This window comes from Pygoscelis adeliae, unplaced genomic scaffold (assembly GCF_000699105.1).
Source record: "Pygoscelis adeliae isolate BGI_AS28 unplaced genomic scaffold, ASM69910v1 Scaffold57, whole genome shotgun sequence".
NCBI lineage: Eukaryota > Metazoa > Chordata > Aves > Sphenisciformes > Spheniscidae > Pygoscelis > Pygoscelis adeliae.
Genome location: NW_008825615.1, coordinates 5,798,740 through 5,819,187, shown reverse-complemented (window position 1 = coordinate 5,819,187; position 20,448 = coordinate 5,798,740). Strand labels below are relative to the sequence as shown.

General features: G+C 37.9%; 1 protein-coding gene across 1 annotated transcript in view; it reads right to left on the bottom strand.

Annotated features, from left to right (window-relative positions):
* Window positions 1-20,448, bottom strand: part of IMPG1 (interphotoreceptor matrix proteoglycan 1) — a 72,788-nt gene that overhangs the window by 37,914 nt on the left and 14,426 nt on the right. The window contains exons 2-10 of the mRNA XM_009333233.1: window positions 19,863-20,096; window positions 14,845-15,011; window positions 14,603-14,631; window positions 11,902-11,969; window positions 10,759-10,850; window positions 7,584-7,730; window positions 4,469-4,527; window positions 2,643-2,663; window positions 1,019-1,272 (exon numbers count right to left, since the gene is read on the bottom strand). Coding sequence (XP_009331508.1) covers window positions 1,019-1,272; window positions 2,643-2,663; window positions 4,469-4,527; window positions 7,584-7,730; window positions 10,759-10,850; window positions 11,902-11,969; window positions 14,603-14,631; window positions 14,845-15,011; window positions 19,863-20,096 — 1,071 coding nt within the window. The remainder of the gene's footprint in view (window positions 1-1,018; window positions 1,273-2,642; window positions 2,664-4,468; window positions 4,528-7,583; window positions 7,731-10,758; window positions 10,851-11,901; window positions 11,970-14,602; window positions 14,632-14,844; window positions 15,012-19,862; window positions 20,097-20,448) is intronic.

Below are 20,448 nucleotides of genomic sequence, written 5' to 3'. Positions count from 1 at the left end.
GCATGGGCTATGCGGATTCTGAAAGAAAAAAAAATTAATAACCAGAAACCGGTTATTAAAATTAGTAGGAAAAAGTTTATTAAAGTAGCTGTTATTAAAGTGTTCTATATCCATGAAATTTCTTCTTGGGACTTTTAATCTACATTAAAATATAACATTTTATTCTTACAGAAAGTATTAGTTCATCTAAATATTTTTTTAGCAAGAAAATGCTGCTGTTTGAAATGAAACACTACAGCTAAAATTTGGTGTGTGTTTTAAGATTGGTTTGGTAAATACACACATGAAAAAATATTTTAATTTTTTTTCCCCATTTTTAACCCACCTCCCCAAAACTAGGGCTATGCTAGCTTTGAAAAAAAATATTGGTGGACTAGAAGGGGATATTTATTAGCTGGATTACTGAACAGGATACAGCCCTTCAACCTTCTACTGGAGGTTTTCACAACCAGCTTGTCATCTACACTCCCTCTGTGTTTCAGAGAGCAAAATGCACCTTGACAGTGTGATTCACACCACCGATTTTAGCTTGGGTTCAAATGCTCTGTAAGGTGTCTGTCTCTCTGACTTCACTGGGAGGTTAGATGGCTTGCTTACAGTTGAGACTTAGCTTTCAGAAAGCTAAATTTATATTAGAGGAAGCCCTCACTTTTTGTCTTATTAAAAAAAGGAGACTGTCCATCCTGGGAAATTAAAATGATATAGTGAATATTTGTAGTCTTTTTTTTCTTTTCTCCTCTTATTTGTCTTTGCAAAATATCCAGCTTTTCTAAACAAACAACCAAGAAAAATAGATCCTCCAATAAGATTGGAAGTCAGGCTGTATAATTATAAAGTACATTTTGCTATAAAATTTAACTTAGATCTGTGCATCCTTTGGATGCTATGCAACACTTAGGAGAACAGGATACCTCAGATGAAAACAATCTGTTAGAGAAGCAAAGGAGACCTTACTGAAATAGCATCAGTTTGAAAGGGCAAGGTCAGACTTGTGCCTGGCACTGGCCTGCCTACTGACCATCAGTAAACTGAAGAGTTCCAAGATCCATTGGCAGGGACTGGTCTTCGTGGAGTGCTATAGCAACCAGTTGCTGAAGGTCTGTGACTGTGAATTTAGTTGCTGATATCTCCCTCTCTTCCTTTGGATAAAGTGGAATTTTTTCATTTTCAACCTTATTAGATCCAATAGTTGAGATCTCATCTTCTGTGCTTTTGATTTCTGAGCCATCCCTCTCAAAGTTTACCACATATCGTGCTATAGTGCTGCTTGATCTGCAAGGGGAAGATGCAAAAATGCCCAGTGCAGCAAAATAAGTTACTGACTGAGGACTGATTTTACAACCAGACAAACAAAAATATATGCAACCACAACATATTATCTTCTGTAAAAATAATGCAGATATACTTCTTTCTAATGAGACTGTCATCTTCAAATAACTCTTGCTATACCTAAAGCTTAGCATAATTTTTAATAAAAATTCCAATATTGAATAAAATTCTAAAAATGTTCTAACATAATCCAGTTTAATCTGACTACTCAGAGATCTGTAGAACTGGTAATATGGTTTGAAGTCATTGATTATTGGTTCAAACAGTCATAAATGCATGCTGGGGTTACTAGAAGCCATAATCACCTATTAATTATACAGGAACATATGAAAAGGGATTAGACAGTTCATAAAACCACAGATAAGCAAAAATCCTATCACATCTGGGGCAATTTTTTACTCTTTTTTGAAGAACAGCAAGAAAGTTAGTTAATGTGGCAAGCAATGGGAGTTAGCTTTTCCAAGTCCAAATGAATATCTTCTCCCTAGATGCACTTGTTTAACAGAAGTCTCAAATTTTCACAATTATTAATACATCACTTTTCATAAATGCTAAATTCACGTAATTAAAATGAAAAATAATGAGTACATTGTAAAACATTTGTACTCCACTATGTTGCTTTTTATAATATCAAATAACCAGAGAGAGAGGAATTTCACTTTATCTGGTACGTGCTATGCATTTACATTAATATGACATTGCAGGAATTCAGGAAAAGCATTAGACAATTCTTCCTTTTAAACTACGAGTAAAAGAGAAATTCTGGGAACTGCTAGACAAATTATTCCCCAGCAGCACTTTTAAGCAACAGCAACAGACTCTCTAGCTGTTTGTATTACCGGTCAAAAGCTCCCTGCATTTTATCAAGCTAGTAACTGGTCTCTTTGCCATTCTATCTGGCCTGATAATGGAGATAACAAACCAAATTCTACATACTTATTGAAGATAATGTGTATATGGGAATACAGCTAGGAAACAGCAGATCAACAATGAAAATTTAAATATTAAGTTCTCTATTTTTTTTCACTTTCAGTTTATGACTGGTAGAGATCTTTAGTCATCTGAATGTGAATTTTCTTAGGTCAAACAACTAACTTTCCTTCAGAGAGATCCTGACAAAATTTGATTACATGAACCTTTCAGATTAAGGTAAAAGCTGTCCCTGCTGCTTTATATCACAGATTTTGTACTTAGGCAGAACACAAATCGATTCACTTTGTCACATCAAGGTAAAGAACATTTATTGATGTATCTATCTACATCTAATAGTCTATAAAATGATTAATCTTGATTATGAATTACAGACAAATTACCCATCTTTCTCCTTCTTCTGTCTTCATTTCATCACAGAAGAAAGGGTGTGAAAAAGGATTGCAAAAGAAAGAAAAACAAAGATTCATGTAAACCGGTAAATCAATCAGTCGTACATCAAAAACATCCTTTGACAATTTATCTTATCTTCTATATGTCATCTATAATTTTTATCTCTGTGTGAAAATGACAGCCTACTCTCCATCATTTCACTTTTTCCCTTCCAAACAATGGGAATCTCCATGTTTTGGGTGGGGAAACAGGCATGTTACTTTACCTTGACAGTCTGAGATATCTGCTTTCCTATTTCCCACTACAAATGGTGCAATTTGACCACTGTCGTTGCTAAGCTATATCTTTATGGTGGCAATGAACACCTGTGGCAGTAGTAGCAACTATTACTGTTACCACACATGGTGCCTACTCAGATCCTAGTCACAGGGGTAACTTGACCTATTAAATACATCTGGAAGACATGCCTATGTTGACCTCCTCTAATACGTGCCCTGTTATTTCCTCTGATGAATTCTCTAGCATACCGCTAATGTTGTCCTTCCATATTGCCTTGTAGGAAATGCTGCTAATATAGATAGCAATATGGCTAAGGGAGAATGGACAGCGACACCTGTCCTTTGATCTGTGACTCTCAGGAGCTAACTAAATTACTGGAATGGAATTGCTTCCCCAGGATGGGAAGCAATCCTGGGCTTCCACATTGATGAATGTACTTTTGTATCAGCTCCTAAGACCAAGATACTAAACAAAAATGAATCCCATATCTCCTGGAGTCATAACTGGAAGAAGTTAATTATTGCAAGTTGTAAATATGAGATGCTACTACAGATTTTCTCTGCTTGTTCTGCAGTAGCTGTCTTTTTGTTTTCTTACTTTCATTATCAAAATGTAAGCAACTAATTTTCACTCTATTTTGCTCTTCTCTCTCCTTTTCCCCAGCAATTTTGCAGAGAGAAAAGCTAGGAAGAAGTATGCTCTTGTCTAAAATTGCATTGTGATATGAATGTTCTTCAACATGTATTAAATATTACTAGAATGACTGAATGTTCTTGGTGCTGTGCCATAAGCCCACATGAATTTATGTCTTTTTTCCTGCTCTTTATTCCCTTTCCATTTTATGTTATTTCTTACTATTATTAATTTGTTTTTCCTTTGATTCTTTACATAATGTGCTCTTATCTATAGAAGCATAACCATATCAAATACTCAGTTTTTGACCCCCCCTTCCCTCTAGATTCTCCACTGAAAAAATACACAGTAGCTTGTATTAGCAGTAAACATACAAGGAAGCTAAAACTAAAAGAAATGGCAAGACAGAACACAAATTTATTAAAAAATGAAATATTTTTAATTGTTTGAAACACCTGGGAAACACCTGTTGGAAAAGTTTTATATGTGTGAACATGTATCCTCCTGCAACATTCTCTTGCTCAGGCACCTTCACTGTGATCTATGAAGGGCACAGGATCCACACACAAAAAAGTAATAATCATACTCCTAACTCTCTTTATCTTGTCATTTAAGAAAGTCCTTAATACAATGTTGCTAGCAAACAATTTCAAAGGATTTATTGCTTACTTCACCCCTCAGGGAATCAAAGCTACTTCTACTTAGTAATTCAAAACCTTATAGTCTCACTTGGGGTGTGTTTGCACTTCTCTCCATATTGTCTCTGTGTTGTTCCCAGAAATCTATTTTCTGTTTATAGCAATACACACCTCAATATTATATAGGTCTTTTCATGTTGGAGGGAAAGAAGGAAGAGGAGAATCCTAGTAGCCAAAAGAAGAATTAGTCCCATTTTCTTACTTACTTAAATCCTAATACATGGATTTCTTTGAATCCTGGAAGTTTCTCAAATATTTTTTGCATCTATAGAAAAACATAAAATCATTAATTCCGTGCAAGTTCTACTGCTAAAAAGCAAGCACAGGTTGACTACCTAGACGATATTTTTCATATTTCAGAAAGAGCTCTAGGAAATACTCTCAACTGCCCTCTTTGTGGTATCATCACGGCTCAACTTAAACACAATATTTGGTTTGTATATGCTGCCTGTATTACCTGTTAGTATGCAAAATGAAGTACAAAATACAGCTTTAGTAATTTAATTATGCAAATCAGTGATAATCTAGTTCATAATAAAGCAAGTCAAACAACATGAATCAAATGTTTTTCTCGTTTTCAGCAGTTTTGGTTCATGAATAATTTTGTGATTCAAGTCACCTTAACTGTAAATTGTTAATTATTTAGAAATGTTAACTAAATGCAGATGGATTTAGATTATTTAACAATCATTTATAAATTAAACAGTTTTACCTGTCTTGTACAAATAAAATAACTTCATATATTTTTCATTCTAACATAAACAATTGTACAATTAGATGGTTTTGAATAGAAGAGACAATATGAAGACTAAACAATGAGCAGAAAAGGTGAATTCTGTATACATTTTTCAGACTTTAGGATAATAAGTGTTTTTGTCAGCACCTCAAGAATTAACAATGTTTTGAGACCCAGCTGATTGATCTTTTGGTCTTTTCCAGTTGTAGCGACATTTATACAGCTAAGTCAAATTAAATATTTTATATACATCTACTATGTCAGAGGAAAGGGATTTTTTTTAAACACACAGTTACACAGTTCCTTTCTGATTCACTTCCCGGTCATGTTAAGTACCAGGGAACACATCGTCTAAGCCTTTCATCTGCGAGCAAAGCCTGTGGAGTTGAGGGAATTCAGCACTTGAAAAGAAGTGAAAAAGCCTTTTGAGGAATCAGGTCCTTATAATTCATCATATCACTTAAAAAGTATATGAACTAATGTGGAGATCTTTCCTCTTCCTTAGCTATCTGAGTCTGTACAAACCCAGCATACATTTAAAAGTCATTCATTCATGCATGAGAGTTTGTCAGAACTGGTAGGGAATGGGCAGACAGACCCACAGCTTTCTCTGCATCTCTAATGTAGGTTAAGTGAAGAAGAAGGAGCAGAAGATCAGTATTCTATCACAATACCAGCTATCAGCCACACTGTATCAGCCTAGATGTCTTTTTTGTTGCAGCAAGCACAAGAGAAGCTGAAGTCTAGCGCAGAAAATGGCCTACCATCTACACTCCCCTTGCCCATGTCCCACAAGAGGACAGTAGGAAAGGAGCTGAGGTAAATCATTTTGAGCTTGGTCTGACTTAGTAAAAGTGGTGCAGAAGTAGCAATTAGACTGTGGGAAGATTGTATATGTTATTCATGTGACTAATGTTCACTGAAAGTAACAGATATTAAGGGCCTAAATCACTAGGATGTGATTAATTTTCCTAAACTTAGGCAAGCACTATCATTTTAGATGCCTTAAGGTTGTCTTCTGCTCAGCTGCTGGTTCAAAAGAGTGCATCTCTCTCATATTTGAGAGGCCCTTGCAGATGTGTTGGATAACCTGGGGCACCTAAAATGGCACCAGATGTCCAAGTTTAGGCAACTGAATCCCATTTTAGCCATGTTCTGCCAGCTGACTCTTGGCATGGGCTCTGTTCAATCTCTTCTTGGTTCTCTTTCTATCATAATGATGTTGATGCTATCTTTTAACTGTATGCACATATATAGCTTCCCATTTCCTACTTTTGCCAAATGAATCTTGATTCACTGAGTAGCGTAAGCATCTGAATCTGCATTCTGTTTTTCATGTGATTTTAAATGTCTGTTGTGGTATACAGATGTACTGCTGAACTTTTGCACTGTAATGTCTGCTGTAACTCTTTGCTCTTGCCATGTCCTGGAATGAATTAGAAACTGAGCTTGGAACTCCACGGCCCCAGCCTTTGCAAGGGCTTCTCTGGAATTTGTACAGGAGCTCATGTAGCTGGATGAGGTTTTAATTCTGAACCCAATCTCCTCACTCTCACCCTTTGAGTGCACTTGTAAAACTGTCTTGTATCAAGATGCCCTCTGCCTCCTCCGTGACCTATCTTTGGAGGAAAACGTCAGGTGTATTTCATGGTACTGGACTACAAATCATTTTGTATTTAACATTGCATGTCAAGAACAGCTTTGGACTCTTTAAAGTGACAGATAAAATTTCATGACAAGGGAAAATAATTTAACAATCAAGAAACTTTGCATTTCACCCCCTCCTATTAATGAAATTAATGAAATAACTTAAAAGTCAGAATTACATTGTTATATGTGTAGTAAACAAAGTCTGCAGGCAGTTCTGTTTGAGTATAATACTGGAAATCTCCAGAGAAGCCACTTTTTATTAGCTCTGCCAGCACATCCTTCACAATTTTTCTATGCATATCTGAAACTGAACCAGGATAGTGAAATAGCTTGCACTAAAGAATGCTTGTGAAACTGATAAGAAGCTTTAGTGAATTTTACTAAGAAAACATTTGGGAACCTCAAGTCATTAACTGCTATCTATTATATTGATAGCTGAACATTCAGTTAAGATTATTAATTATAGGAAAACAGCACAGATATTCCAGTTCTTACAGAAACTGTGGTGATGCACAACAAAATGACTGGAAGTCCTTTGAAGGATAGTTCAGACAACAGTAGCTAATTACTTCTAACATTTATATTACATTTCTCATTAGGTTTATCGTGGAAATTAAATTATGACAAAGTACTGTCCATGAATTCCTGATTAAACCCAAATTATATTCCTGAAGTTACTCTGTTCATCAGTTATCTGAGGCTCTACTGCTGACAAAGACATTAGTTTGTTAGCTTGGTGGCTGAACAGATGGCCTAAACGAGGAGAAAAGCTGGCTATACATGAAGGAAAACTGAAGGTCTTGAGACAACAGGAATTATCTATTTCAAATGAGGGCAATAGATTCTAGTTCTGTTTCATGGTGAAGGTAGTTTCATATTATGAATTGCAGCCAAGGTACAAAGCCAACATTTTGGCATTCACTCAGCCTCCTTACCTGTAGCTGAAATTTGGCAGCGAGTTGTCGGTACTGTGGGGAGTTGGGATCATTAAGTTCAGCTGTGTACTCCTGATCAGTGAGAGTGACACTGAACTCTACCATTTGCTCCACAGGTAGTTCTGGGACTGTATTTGTTCCCAGCTCCTGGAAAAGAAGAGGAGAGGAAAAAAAGGGGAGAAATAAATCCAAGTGATATTTTCCCCACATTTCAGATTATCTATGTAGAAGGGTTCCCTTTTAATAAGGGAAACTATCCCCAAAATAACTTTCTGAACCGTATCCTACAAAAGGCGAGGGTTCCTATTCACATGTTGGTTTAATTATTCTGCCTTTGCAAAAAAGTTTCTATTACTGAGAGATTGCCTTTGAGAGTTGCCTTTGATGTGCATAAATGAAGGTGATGAAGAGAATCAGGCCATTTCTTGCACAGAGACTGTTAACAAGTCTTCTTATTTCCATCATCGTTAAAGTCATATAGCTTTACTTGCCACTTTGGAGGAAAGTGTGTGACATCAAGGAGAGTGACAAGCAAATGTTAAAAGCTGGTTGGTATCCTACCCTCAGAATACCCATGGTCAATCAGAGCAGACTGACAGACTCTCTGTTACTGTTTCACATTCAGACGTTCGCATTTGGTTTTTCCTGATAATAAAGTAGAATTAACCCTACCTGTGTTACACCTTTATTGTGCAGTTGACTTTACTGCTATTAAAAGTACTCTTATTTTGTTTATTGTTTCCAGACACTATTTGCAGTTTTGGCCTACAATTACTAATTTTTTCCTTTAATAATGTTAAACTCCAAAAGCCAATTCATTTGTAGGCTATGATGTGCTGGCCACAAGGAGGAGAGCCACTATGAGTGCATTCGGAAAAATTTCCTAACTCATCTTAGATACAACAATACACATTTTCTAATTTTAAGATCAGAAGGTATCTCTTGTTCCTTATTCACAGAGCTGAGCTTCAAATTTCAAGTCTTGGAACGCAAGTACCTGAAGAGGTGATGCAGAGAGGCCACCCAGGAAACTCCTGCCTTCTGCCAATCTCTCAGTCCTTCTTCACAGATCTTGTTACTAATGTTAACACATACCATCCTTGCATTCCACTGCCAATGTATTTTATTATGCAAAAAAGCCTTTTGTTTTTTTCTGAATAAAACCTTTCAGGGTTCTATAAAGTTTGCCTGTTAAAAATATGAAGGTCTTGGAACACAAAACAAGTTTTTCTTTACTGCATGTACTGCATATACATTGCATATTTATATTTATTAGCAATACTCACATATTTGGTATTCTTTAAACACTTTTTTATATTTTTATTTGCTCAGGGACAATTCTACTCTCAGCCAGGCTTTTTATACCTTGGATAAACAAACAAACACAATAAGAGCAAGACAATGATCAAGAAGAAACTGGCCCAGAAGAGCAGCAAGCTCATCAGCCTGAATCCCACAGAGAGGTGAGATTTCCACTTCTGCTGCCAGGTGGGTTGGCACAAGGCTGCTAGAGACATCTGTCCCACAAATAACACCTAGGTTTTGACAGCTTCCAAGAATAAGCAGAACAAGAAATATGTGCAATTACGGTGTGTCAGGGGATAAGAGAGAAAGGAAGATGTTAATATAACAGAGAATGAGTGAAACAGGAGAGAACACTTTCTGCACCCATTGATTCTGTGTAACTCAGCTCTGCTGAGTCACTCCTTAGGATGCCTCAGTTTTAGAGGAACGTATGTTTTGTGTTGTATACAAGAATATGTCTCATCAGTTAGAGAAAGAACATTCTGTAATGTTCTATCATATAAACAGAAGATTAAGGAATATGCACTTTCCATATAGCTGCCCTATGACTTTTGAGGCGCCAGCCTTTAGGGAGCTGGTCACAAAGGACTGGGCCAAGAAAGAATGAGGAGACCTATAACATGGAGGAACTGGTTAATGCCAATCTCCCAGGACATCTCAAATGTCACAAATAAGCGATTTTAAAACCATTTTTTCCTCATATTTTATCTGCTCTTTCACTCCAACAGCTATGATACAGGTAGGTAATACACAGTTGAGAATATTATTTTGCTTTCTTAGGTCCTGAGGATGTAATCATTTCGGACAGTAAAAGTACCATTTATCTGGGAACACTCTGGTGTAATTCCTGTGCTGCAGCTGAGAAGCTTGCAGAGGTGGGATGGAGAATGGTGGTGATTTGCCAGGGGGTGTGATGGGCGAGGCTTCGGCCAGCATTTCTGCCCTCAAATTCTTGGCAGCGGCAGCACCGAGACCTTGAGTTCACCCAAGTGTGGAGGAGGTGCCATGAGCCTCTTCTTACAGCCAGTATGCACAAACAACAAAAAAAAAACCGGAGTGGCTTTCTGAGGAGCTGCTCTAGAAGGGCAAACTGTTTAGAAATTGAAAAAAAACTCAGGGCAAAGCGGAGGGGAAGTGCAAGGGGCAGGCTCCTGCCTGGTGCTCCTTGGCAGCGGGGTCCACCATGGGCCCTCGGGCCCTCGTGAGGCCTCAGTCTCTCTCCAGAGGGAGGTTCTGGAAGGTTCCCTGAATCCACATAGCTGCGCTGAGGCCAGGGCCACCTCCCTGCCACCCCCAGGCACAGCAGCCAGGACAGGGAAAATAACTGCTCCTCCTTTCACCCCCACTCCTGTCTCAGATGTAACCTGTGGCCTGTGGTAGCTGCTGCAAACCTGTGGAGGAGGGGGTAGCCCCCGGTGCCATGCTGCATGGCTGCTTTGAGTAGACATCAGCGGAGATCCCCTGTTTGACAGCTGGCTGCCTGGCAGGAAAAAGGCAAGAAGGTCCAGTCCTATCCCCCGTGCTGTGGAAATCTCAGAAGGTATGCATTTTTACATTATTTAATGAAGAACAAGGTTACAAAATGGTGCAAAATAGGCATCGCGCCCCTCATTAAAAGAATGAAGACTCAGCCTAAAAGCTGGTTGCCATATTTTTATACTTTCTACCACACACGCAAGAAACATCATGCACTACTCCAGTACAGAACAGATGCTAATAAAACCCTTCAGTTCTACTAGCGGTAACAGAGGGGAGCATTCATGGTTTATAAGCAGTAAGTGTTTATAAGGCTTCCCCCTCTTTTCTGCTAGCTGAGCTCAAAAAGAGGAGGTGAGTGAAAAAGTGGGATAGGAAAACAGGCTGCCCTCACCTTCACAGGAGTCTTCGTGTCGTTAACAATTTCGTTGAGGAGCGTGCCGTTAGGTACTGGTGCATATGGAGAGAGGGATGTGCCAGGGGAGCCTGGGGGGGGGGTTAAAGTAAAATCAGGCAAGAACAAGTTTGCACATCAAAAATCTTCCCCTTTCTCTGTTGATCAGGTGTCAGCTCACTGAAGAAGCCTTCCTTCTGGAGAGTGTGTTTGAGCGCAAGCCTGCGCCAGTGAAAGGTGGTCATGACTTATGTCACGGGTAAAGCTGCTAGTTTTTATACAATAGACGGCCTTTCTTTCCATGTCAAACATCAGTAGCGTTGCATGTGTGTGACTGAAGGCAAAAATGGCACTGACTATGCATCGATGAAATTGTGTGAATTAAATAATAATATTTGACCATTTCCTGTCATACTGCATTAGATATCACCAAATGTCTAAGCTTGATTTTGCCAATTGAGATCTTTGTCTCTAGGACAGCCACCTTTCTATAGGGCTCAATTTAAAGTAACGAGGTGTTGACAAAGTTTTCCAGCTAGAGGCAAAATTACCATACTGAAAATGGCTATCAATAAGATTCTATCATATTTGGCCCTCATAAAAATATGTGTGCAGGATGTTTCCTTCTTGAACTAAAACACTCATATTTACAGATTTTTATCACTGCATAAGTTTCTAACATTATTTTAAAGAACTGTAGTACACAACAGTGCTGGTGGGTCTAATTGAAATAATCTGCTCAAATTAATGTCTTGGCATCACTGTGACTTTCTGGCTAAAGTCATTCTTTATTCCCATCCGCTTGCTTATTTTGGCTAACAAAATGCAGCAGCTGACACTCTAAATGTTATTTCATAACTGAAGCAAAATAAGCTCTACTCTCTACTCTCCTGAAACTAGGAAAACATATGAATTTAAAGACTGTGAAACAAGCCTGGAATGCTACATTTGAGTAGACATGCTGTAAAGAAATCAAAGAATGCTTCTTATAGATTATTTTGCTAAAGCATTTTCATTGTACTTCACTGAACTTGTCATGCTTCTACTGCATTCATTAAATTACAGCCTTCTAAGATCTATGAATCACTGGTTTTAGCAATTCTATTTAATGGGCAGACACACAGCAAGCAGATTTGATTTTACCTGTAGAAATGGAAGGAATGTCTTCCAGCTTTTTGCCACCTGTTTTCTCTGTGGATATTTCATCTTTCCTATTGATCAAATAGAAATGAGTGATTTAATGATCAGCATACTGTAATGGCAATGGCAAAGGTGTAAAAAAAATGTAGAAATGACCCCTATATTAAGTGTACTTTAAATGAGGGAAGTTATTTCTAATGGAATATTTGATAAGCTGGTTCAACAGGTAGTGGAACAATAGATCATATTTTATATTCAACAGTTTATACATTTCCTTTCCTCTCCTTCAATATGGTATTTGCTCTTACAATGAACAAAAATACTGATTTGATATATTCCTCCACCAAGGACTACCAATCCTGTCAGGAGTCTGCTTATGAGGTTTCATGACTGATTTTCTCCAAGCAATCAGAAGGATGGGGTCACAGAGATTAAATCAGTGCACAGGGTCTGCTTTTTCTCTCTTTGAAGTCTATGAATGGTTGACCACTGACTAAAATGGAAGCAAGACTTGTTGTACATTATCTAAACCAACTATTGTCTCCTTTGCTATATCTCATCCTATCAAGATAGTTTAGTGAGGGCTTTGGGCTTCTTCTAATTCTAGAGCCAATGGACATTTGTGTGTTTCATACAGTTTGGTGTGAGGAGGGGATGGGTGGACTTATTTTTCAGTTGTCAGCCTGCATTGTGATATCATAAGGACGCTTCCAACTAATGATAGTTTCAAATCAGATTTCTGGATCATGATTATTATGAATTGTAGGAATGTTTATGTTTGGATCTGGATGTAATATTCATGGGTTAATGCCTACCATGGTCCCCATGGCAGATAGCTGAAAACTCAAGTAAGAATATGGTGGGTGTGATGTACAGATTGTCTGCCTTGCATCACAGGATTTGTTTTTGTATTGTTGATATTATTTTCTGTTGTAAGGTTTACAGTCATGTGCTGATGAATAAATTTTGTAACTATGACTGTTAGCTTGCCTGACAAGCACAAGTGGTATGTATATATATAAATATGTAATCGATGTGTTAAAGATTCCTGCAGTTAAGGCTATAGAATAATTTCTGCTCTAAAACTAAATTTTTATTCATTTGTGGCTTTTGGAAACATTTAGATTCTTAGATATGAATCTTCTAAGTGACATTTTGAGATTTTTCTTTCCTGAAATTGGGGGGTGAAGAATTTCAGTTGTTTCGAGTTCTAAGTAGAGTGTGGAAAAAACCACAGCATAAGATAAAAAGCCCAGTAATGGAAATAAATGAGGATAGAATTCCTCAAAATTTCTGTAGAAATAGCTATTATTAAGGCAGTGCATACAGGTAGAGTGTTTGTGAAAATTGATATAAGTGAAAGAACTAAGAGCACTGCAAATGCATAGTGTGGTAACTGAGACAACATGAAGGTTGTAGCATAGACAGAAAAGACATCTGGGCTGCATTTCTATACAGGACCAACCTAGATGTTTAATAACATAGATGAAGAACATGAACAACTCCTGATTTACCACATCTTCTGGATATCTTGTGTGGTGAGAACTAAAGTATTATTTGTAATGTTTTCACAGCGTTAACTAATTATGTGTTGTGTCTTTAACTGGAGACTGTTCTCTACATGGCGTCTACAGAAGATACAAAATGTTTCCTAAATCACACAGTAGTAAAGATGAAGTCCAACAATGCATAATCATGTCTGCCTGTATTTCCAGCTAAAATATGAGTAATTTCATAGAATTTACTTCACTTTCTGAATTATGTCTAGGAAAAACCGTACTGTTCACAAAGAGCATAAGAACTCTGAGATTAGTCACTTCACTTATTGCCTTGCTGCTGCTGTTTGCACTAGACTGAGTGAAAACACCTCCCTTTGGACTTCCAGGGAAGTTTAATTAGGCCCTACATTATTAAAAATACATTTCTGAGAAAGAAGAACACTCAAAGCTCCCATGTCATAATGAATAAAGATATGTAAGACCTCTATGATCATAAGACAGTGTAAATTATGAATGGAAAAGATTATTTGCTACACCTGAAAATCTAAGAAAATTTGAAGGAAAAAATAATACATTAATCAGAGAAACTGCGGACAGTGATTTGTCTGACTGTACTATAGTATTCATATGCAGAGAGACAGAGTTCAGTATTGTAACTTTAATCCTGCCATTCTCAGACTTCTGAGCACTGCCAGGAGCATACTTTTTTTCCCAAGAGTTTATGGAATAAAGCATCACATTAGTTAATACTATCATGATGTGTAAAAATACAGGGGAAAGCTAAAGTGAAGGCATACAGTTTTCATATTATTGCTTAATGTAGCCTCCCAGATAAACTTTTGCTAAGTTCTCTAACTTTCCTTTTGTGAATTATAGTAATTGTGGGTAATCATTTGTTACACTCCAAATCAACACTAGTCTAATGCAAAGCTGTGGCTCTGTCAGGGTTTCATGCTCACATTAGTCTAAGAAGACATTCTGTGGTGTCTCAAAGTGAACAGGCAACTCAGACACTTGGCCACCTTCATTATTTGTGATTCAGTTACTGGGTACTATGATACACACCGTATACACATCTCTCACAGCACACACCAAATACACCACAGTGCTATCTGTGTATCTGTTCACATCCATGCACATCTACACATATCTTTTTCAAAAAAGGCAGTAACATCAAGTCGCAAGGTTCTGCTTGTGCTACTTACCTTTCCTGGAAGGTTCTATGTTTTACTCGCTGCGAAAAGATTAAGAAAAACAGCATTTTACTAGTGGGTGTATCCAACCATTGAGCAGAATCCTGTTAGCAATTTCTTTTACTGTACTTTTACGTTTTCCTTCTAACACATGCCCCCTCCTCTTCCTGAGCAATACTTTGCCCTTATATAAGCAGATGGGGAGGGACTTGGAAGTCTCCCCCAGTTTCTAAACAAATGTCAGTAATCCTTACCTGTTGGATTATTTCCAGGTGCTCTTGGGAATTGCTGAAGTTTTTGCCAATGTCGAATATGCAGAAGGTTTCCCTCTGGCAGGCAGTAACCCAGTTCTGATATTCAGAAGTATCAGGAATCCGATCCAGAAAAATACGAAAGGCTTCCCACACAGCTTCCTGGCAGACTGAGTAGGAAGAAAGGGGCTGGGGATGGATGCTTTGTACCAAAAAGTAAACTTGAAAGCCTTTTTAAAGTGATTTGGGGTTTACACATTTTACTGTACTTAGTAAACAAATCCAGCTTCTAGCTATTTTTAGATATTTAGCTCTTTTAGGTATTTTTGAGTTGACAGTCATTTGCCTTTATGCTGAAGGATTAGCCGTCTTTGAGTTAAGGATTGCTAATTTCCCTCATTTTAAAAGAGAGATTAATTTGGCCTGACATCATCATCATAAGGAGCAAACACAAAGCACACTTCCTTCACCTCAAAGGTACATACATACAAAGATACATACATACAAAGATACATACTGGATGTTCTAGTGAGAGCAAACAGGGAGCTAGAGAAAAAAAATAATCTAGCAGTCATCTTAGTTGAATAATCATAATTTTAACTGTATACAAAGGTTTTGTACAATAGTGTGGTTAACTATGCATAGAACAATCTAAACAGAACATATTTAAGATTTTGATATTCCCCACACATGTAACAAAATATTTTAATGGAAAAAATATTTTTAAATACAGCAGGCTAAAATTATTTGACTATATTCCAAATTTTTAATGTAATTAATCTTTTCAAAATCTTAAGGACATTCTGCAGCAGGTACATGCTTTTATGTTTCTTTAAACACCTCTGGAAAAATTGAATGACTTAGTATAGGTAAAATTCCTTTGGAAAGAACATGATTTCCTTCTTCTCTACACAACTTTATACAGTCATTTGTTCCATGTTAAATATCTCCTCCATGGTGATGAATCACCCAGTTAAATGCCAGACTACATCAGACAAGATTAACAGGTACTGTGGCTGCAGAGAGAACAGTCGCATTCTGCATCATCCGGGGAAATGAAAATGAACATAAAGAGAATAAGACAGTAGGGGAGGTTTTGAAAAGGTGGTATTCAGGAATGGCTCTAAGGGAGCTTCATTTACTGGATGCAAACTGACTTAATTACATGAGATTATGTAAAACACATAATATAATAATGGAGACTAATACTTTTACATATTCTGTTGGCTCACTCCTTATGCAAGAAAGCTGTGAAGTTCAGTTGTAGTATGTTACAAAATGTATTAGAATGCATATTTGGGCTTGGCATCCAGTTTTTTGATCTATTTTCTAGCAGTCAGAACTCTGTCAGGCATTTCAGGGAAAACTTGTAAAAGGTAAGTTCCTGCTGCACAGACCTTGCTCTCTAGCACTATGGGTGAGGATTATGACATGCATGAGTACGTGAGGGAGGGGAGAAAGCAGCAGCAGCGAGGTTATAAAATGACTGCTCAGAAATACTTTATAGGGCTTACTTTCCCTTGATGATTCTGATAACACAGGTCTTAGATATGTCTGCAGAAGTGAGTTTTTGAGAGTCACAGGTGGCCAGGTGGGGCTACACTTCTGAGTGCACTTTTACCAACATCTTGCTGAAGTCTCCTCTTTTTTGTAAGTCAAAACCATTTCTAAAAGTTTCTTGAGGATAAACTGTTCCCTCCTCCAGACAGCTACTGCCTATCTGACTAACTATACTAATATGTCTTTGGATTTCAGTTCAGATACCAGCCCTTCCCCACACCCAAAATATTTGGTTTTACTCAACTCACTTTGCACAGCCTCAAGCTAAACATAGAATGAACCCTGGCTGCTCCTGAGTCATGTTTAAAATCACTGAGTGGTCCAAAGAGATCCTCCAGCTAGCACAGAGCCAGTCAGGAAGTGCTGTTCTGCGTGGACTTTCTTGCTTAACTGCAGAAATATCCACTTACGCAGCTTGTCCTCTGCAGGGTCTAGGAACTCAGTTGTGTAGGATAACCAACAGGGCTCAGTGACTGCTAGAACCAATGTGTTTTGAACAGAACCACTTCAGTTTATCTCAGCTGTCGCTATGCCTTCCCATTCATGGATGACTGCCTCTGTCACTACTTGTTGGTTCCTCTGGTACTGTTGGAGTCAACAAAGCCAGCTGTAATTTTGGCTTTGTGAAAATACAATGTACACTCACTCAAGATGAAGGAACACACTTCTTCAAAATGTTGTTTAAAGTTAAATGCTTTTAGAGAAGGGGATTTTCAAACATATTAGAAAAAACATTTTAACAAAAACTTGCTAGCAATTTAAAAGCTGTTGCCTTTAGCATTTTACTTTGCAAAGTTCATTACTGTGAGATGGGACATTTATTTTCAGTACTTGATACCTGCTTTGACTTAGAGTGAGATAATTATCTGCATTATCTAAAATATCGGTGTCTCTGAAATTAGTGCAGTCAGTTTCTCTAGGTATTCTCTAAACTTGCTGTAGCGATGTACTCACCTAGCTGTGTTACGGCACCTCAATAATACCTCAGGAATGACCTGCCCTCCCAGTAGAGCAGCTGCATGTGGAGCAGATGCGGTCAGATTATTAAAAAAGAACCGGCTGTCTTTTGAAGAGACTTATTCATTATGAGCTAGCAGTTAAGGCTACTTTTTGTCAACTTTTTCTCACAACTCTCTGGTATCTGTTTTCGGAATGAATAACAGATTTGTTATCTGCTGAATAAAAATATAATATCTGATGAAAAGTAATCCAATTACCAGGGTTTAGATAAACATGACACATGGGCAGCTGAGGAGGCATCGTAGCTGATTCCATGCATGCTCCCAGTTTGCCCCACATGAGGGACTGTCTTCATGGTGACTTAAGCTATGGTGTGTTATTTCAGAGTTGCAATAGGGTCACAGTAGGCTCAGGTTATCCAATAGCAACTGTCTGAGCTCCTATATCTGAGCTGCTTTGTGTTGTGTGATCATTCCTGAAAGCATAGAATATATATATATCTGTAACACAAAATATGTAATTTTTCTTAGGAAGCAGTAAAATCCTCTAGAGGACAGTTATAATCCACAGTGCTGTTACAGTTCTAAATGTGTCATGTGACTTGGAGGAGTGGAAGTGTTCTCCTAGACTTTAGACATGGAAAAGAACAGACCTAAAGGTATGTCTACAAAAGAAAATGAAGTTAAGATTGTCCCACAGATAGGCACAGACTGTAAGAGTTCAGCATGGCTGCCAGATTATCTTTTCATGAAGGCTTGTACTGTGGTTACAGCTTCAAGGATAATGCTTGCATCACCACTTTTTCACTTCTACCTCTTTTTTTTCATTTATCACTTTCATCAGGTAAATTGGCATGCTCAGTTGGGAGGGCAGAAGTCTTGGGTTCTGATCTTTCCTTGAAGGAAAGATTTTTTGAGGCTTTAATGAAGGACATTGTAATGGAAAATGTGCAACAATTAAAGGGAGCAGAAACACCTTTTTCTGAATGAGTGTACGAATTATTCAGCTGCAGTCATCTGTTCTCTTGCTTACTTTTTGGGACGTACTCCATCTTCAGTTGAAGAACTGGATGACACCTACTTAGAGAATTTTGTGAGTGTAGGACACTCTGCTGGGAAAGAGAAGCTGTAAGTTTAAACCTGCTGGCGTTACAAGACTTATAGAGCCAAATATCCCAGCTGATGTGCTGCTCTCCAGAAAGGTGGTAGTATTGTCATCATCAGTTTTTAAATGAAAATGTCATAGTTGCAGTTCTTTGGGTTCAGGTCAATGATACCAGCCTGTCCCAGGATAGCTTGTTTTCAGCCCAATCAGGGATGTGACCAGTGAGTTTTAGGGACTTTCAGGATTAATTAGTATTTAAGAAAGGCTTTTTGGATCAGCCTCTTTAACACGTTTCAGAATTCTGTCTAATGCCAACTGGGTATCCACAATGGATACCAAATATGTTTGTATCTATAGGAATGGCTGCAGACATTGGTGTAGTTTGCCCATGCTGCCTATAGCAAGTGGCTGCTGGAGTAAAATTTTTGCAGCTCTACATCCAGGTTTCATTTCAGAGGGAGCTAGCTGGTTCCCTGAAAGAGAGCTGAGCAGCAGCCAAGTCACACACATGTTATGTGAATGGTTGGAGACCAATACAGAGGACAAACAGATAAGCAAAGTTGATTTAGAGAGTAAATGTTGCCTTAGATACTTCCATGCCAGAAGTGCTGACTAGGTTTCAGAATTAGCTTTGGACCATGTAGCTGCAGCACAAAAATATGCATTTTTCTAATACAAATTGGAACCGCCACAGAATGAAAGATTGGGAGAGGTAGAAGGAGGAAGAGAGAAAATATAAAAACCAGAGGGCTATTTGCACCATGCTCTCTAGGGACCTAAGATTGGAGTGGTAACTCTATAGGCTCCCTATGGTCAAGGGAGGTAAAGAAAGGCTGGGGAGGGAGTGAATTAATTGGGAAAGGGCAGAAAAACCATTTTAGACTTTTAAAAAATAAAACTAAGGTCTTTGCATGAGCTGCTGGCAATTATCTCAGTGTTTGTAGCATACCAACATTGCCACAGACTTAATATAACTACAGATACACAAAGATATTTGTGCAATGACTGATGAATAGTTTCATTACTTGTCTTGAGCTGGTGGGATTAATTCTGAGTAGCAATGATGGTACCTGCTGCACTTTTGAGAAAGGTGGTACATCTTTACACAGTAGCGCAAGCATAATTTGGTCTTCACGTTCTACCATGCTAGAACACTATGCAATTACACCGAGTTCATTAGTCCTTTGAGTGCATTGTTTCATTCTGTTCTGGTAACTGTCTGTCTTGAACCGTGTTGATGTACATGCAACATTTGATTATCTATGTAAAAATAAAGCATAAAGCAAATAGCACATACACTGCCTAGAGCTAAAGAACAAGTTTCTGGAAAATTATTGTTTCCTCAATTAAAAGAAATACTTTCAAGGAGGAAGTACATGCTACAATCATCATCTTACCTCTTAATCTATAGTAAGCTTGGTGACTGGCTAAAATCTGCTTCACTGATTCTTGTGGGCAAACTTTCACACCAGTTGAAAAAAAGGATGATCTCTTTGTTCGATGTTTTGCCATGTCAAATATCCGCCTTATGGTTGATACTCTTGACCTCTTTGTTGTTCTTTCTGTTTTGTCTGACCCTGAGGCATCTGCAAGATGTTTGGCTTCACCACGGTTTATTTTATTAGGGATTTCTGGAAAAGATAAAAAGTGAGCATGTACATAAACATACATTACATAGGCAGTAGGTATGCAATGCAAGATGATGTCTGGAAAATGGGCATGGACCTGAGAGTCCTTTTTCTTACATTATATTGGTGTCAATGCCCTGACTGAATTAATGTGCTGAGGAGAAATGTCCTGTGATCACATGGGGGAACTGGGACTCAAGAGACCTGGTAACTAATTTCCTTATATCTCAACATGTGACCCTACGACACACAGGGTAAAAGTTTCAGAAGCCCTAAATCTTGTTTTCAAAAGCAGCTTTGGGTTAGATCCACAGAGGACACTTAAGTGCTTGAACTTCATGCTACAGCATTTTAT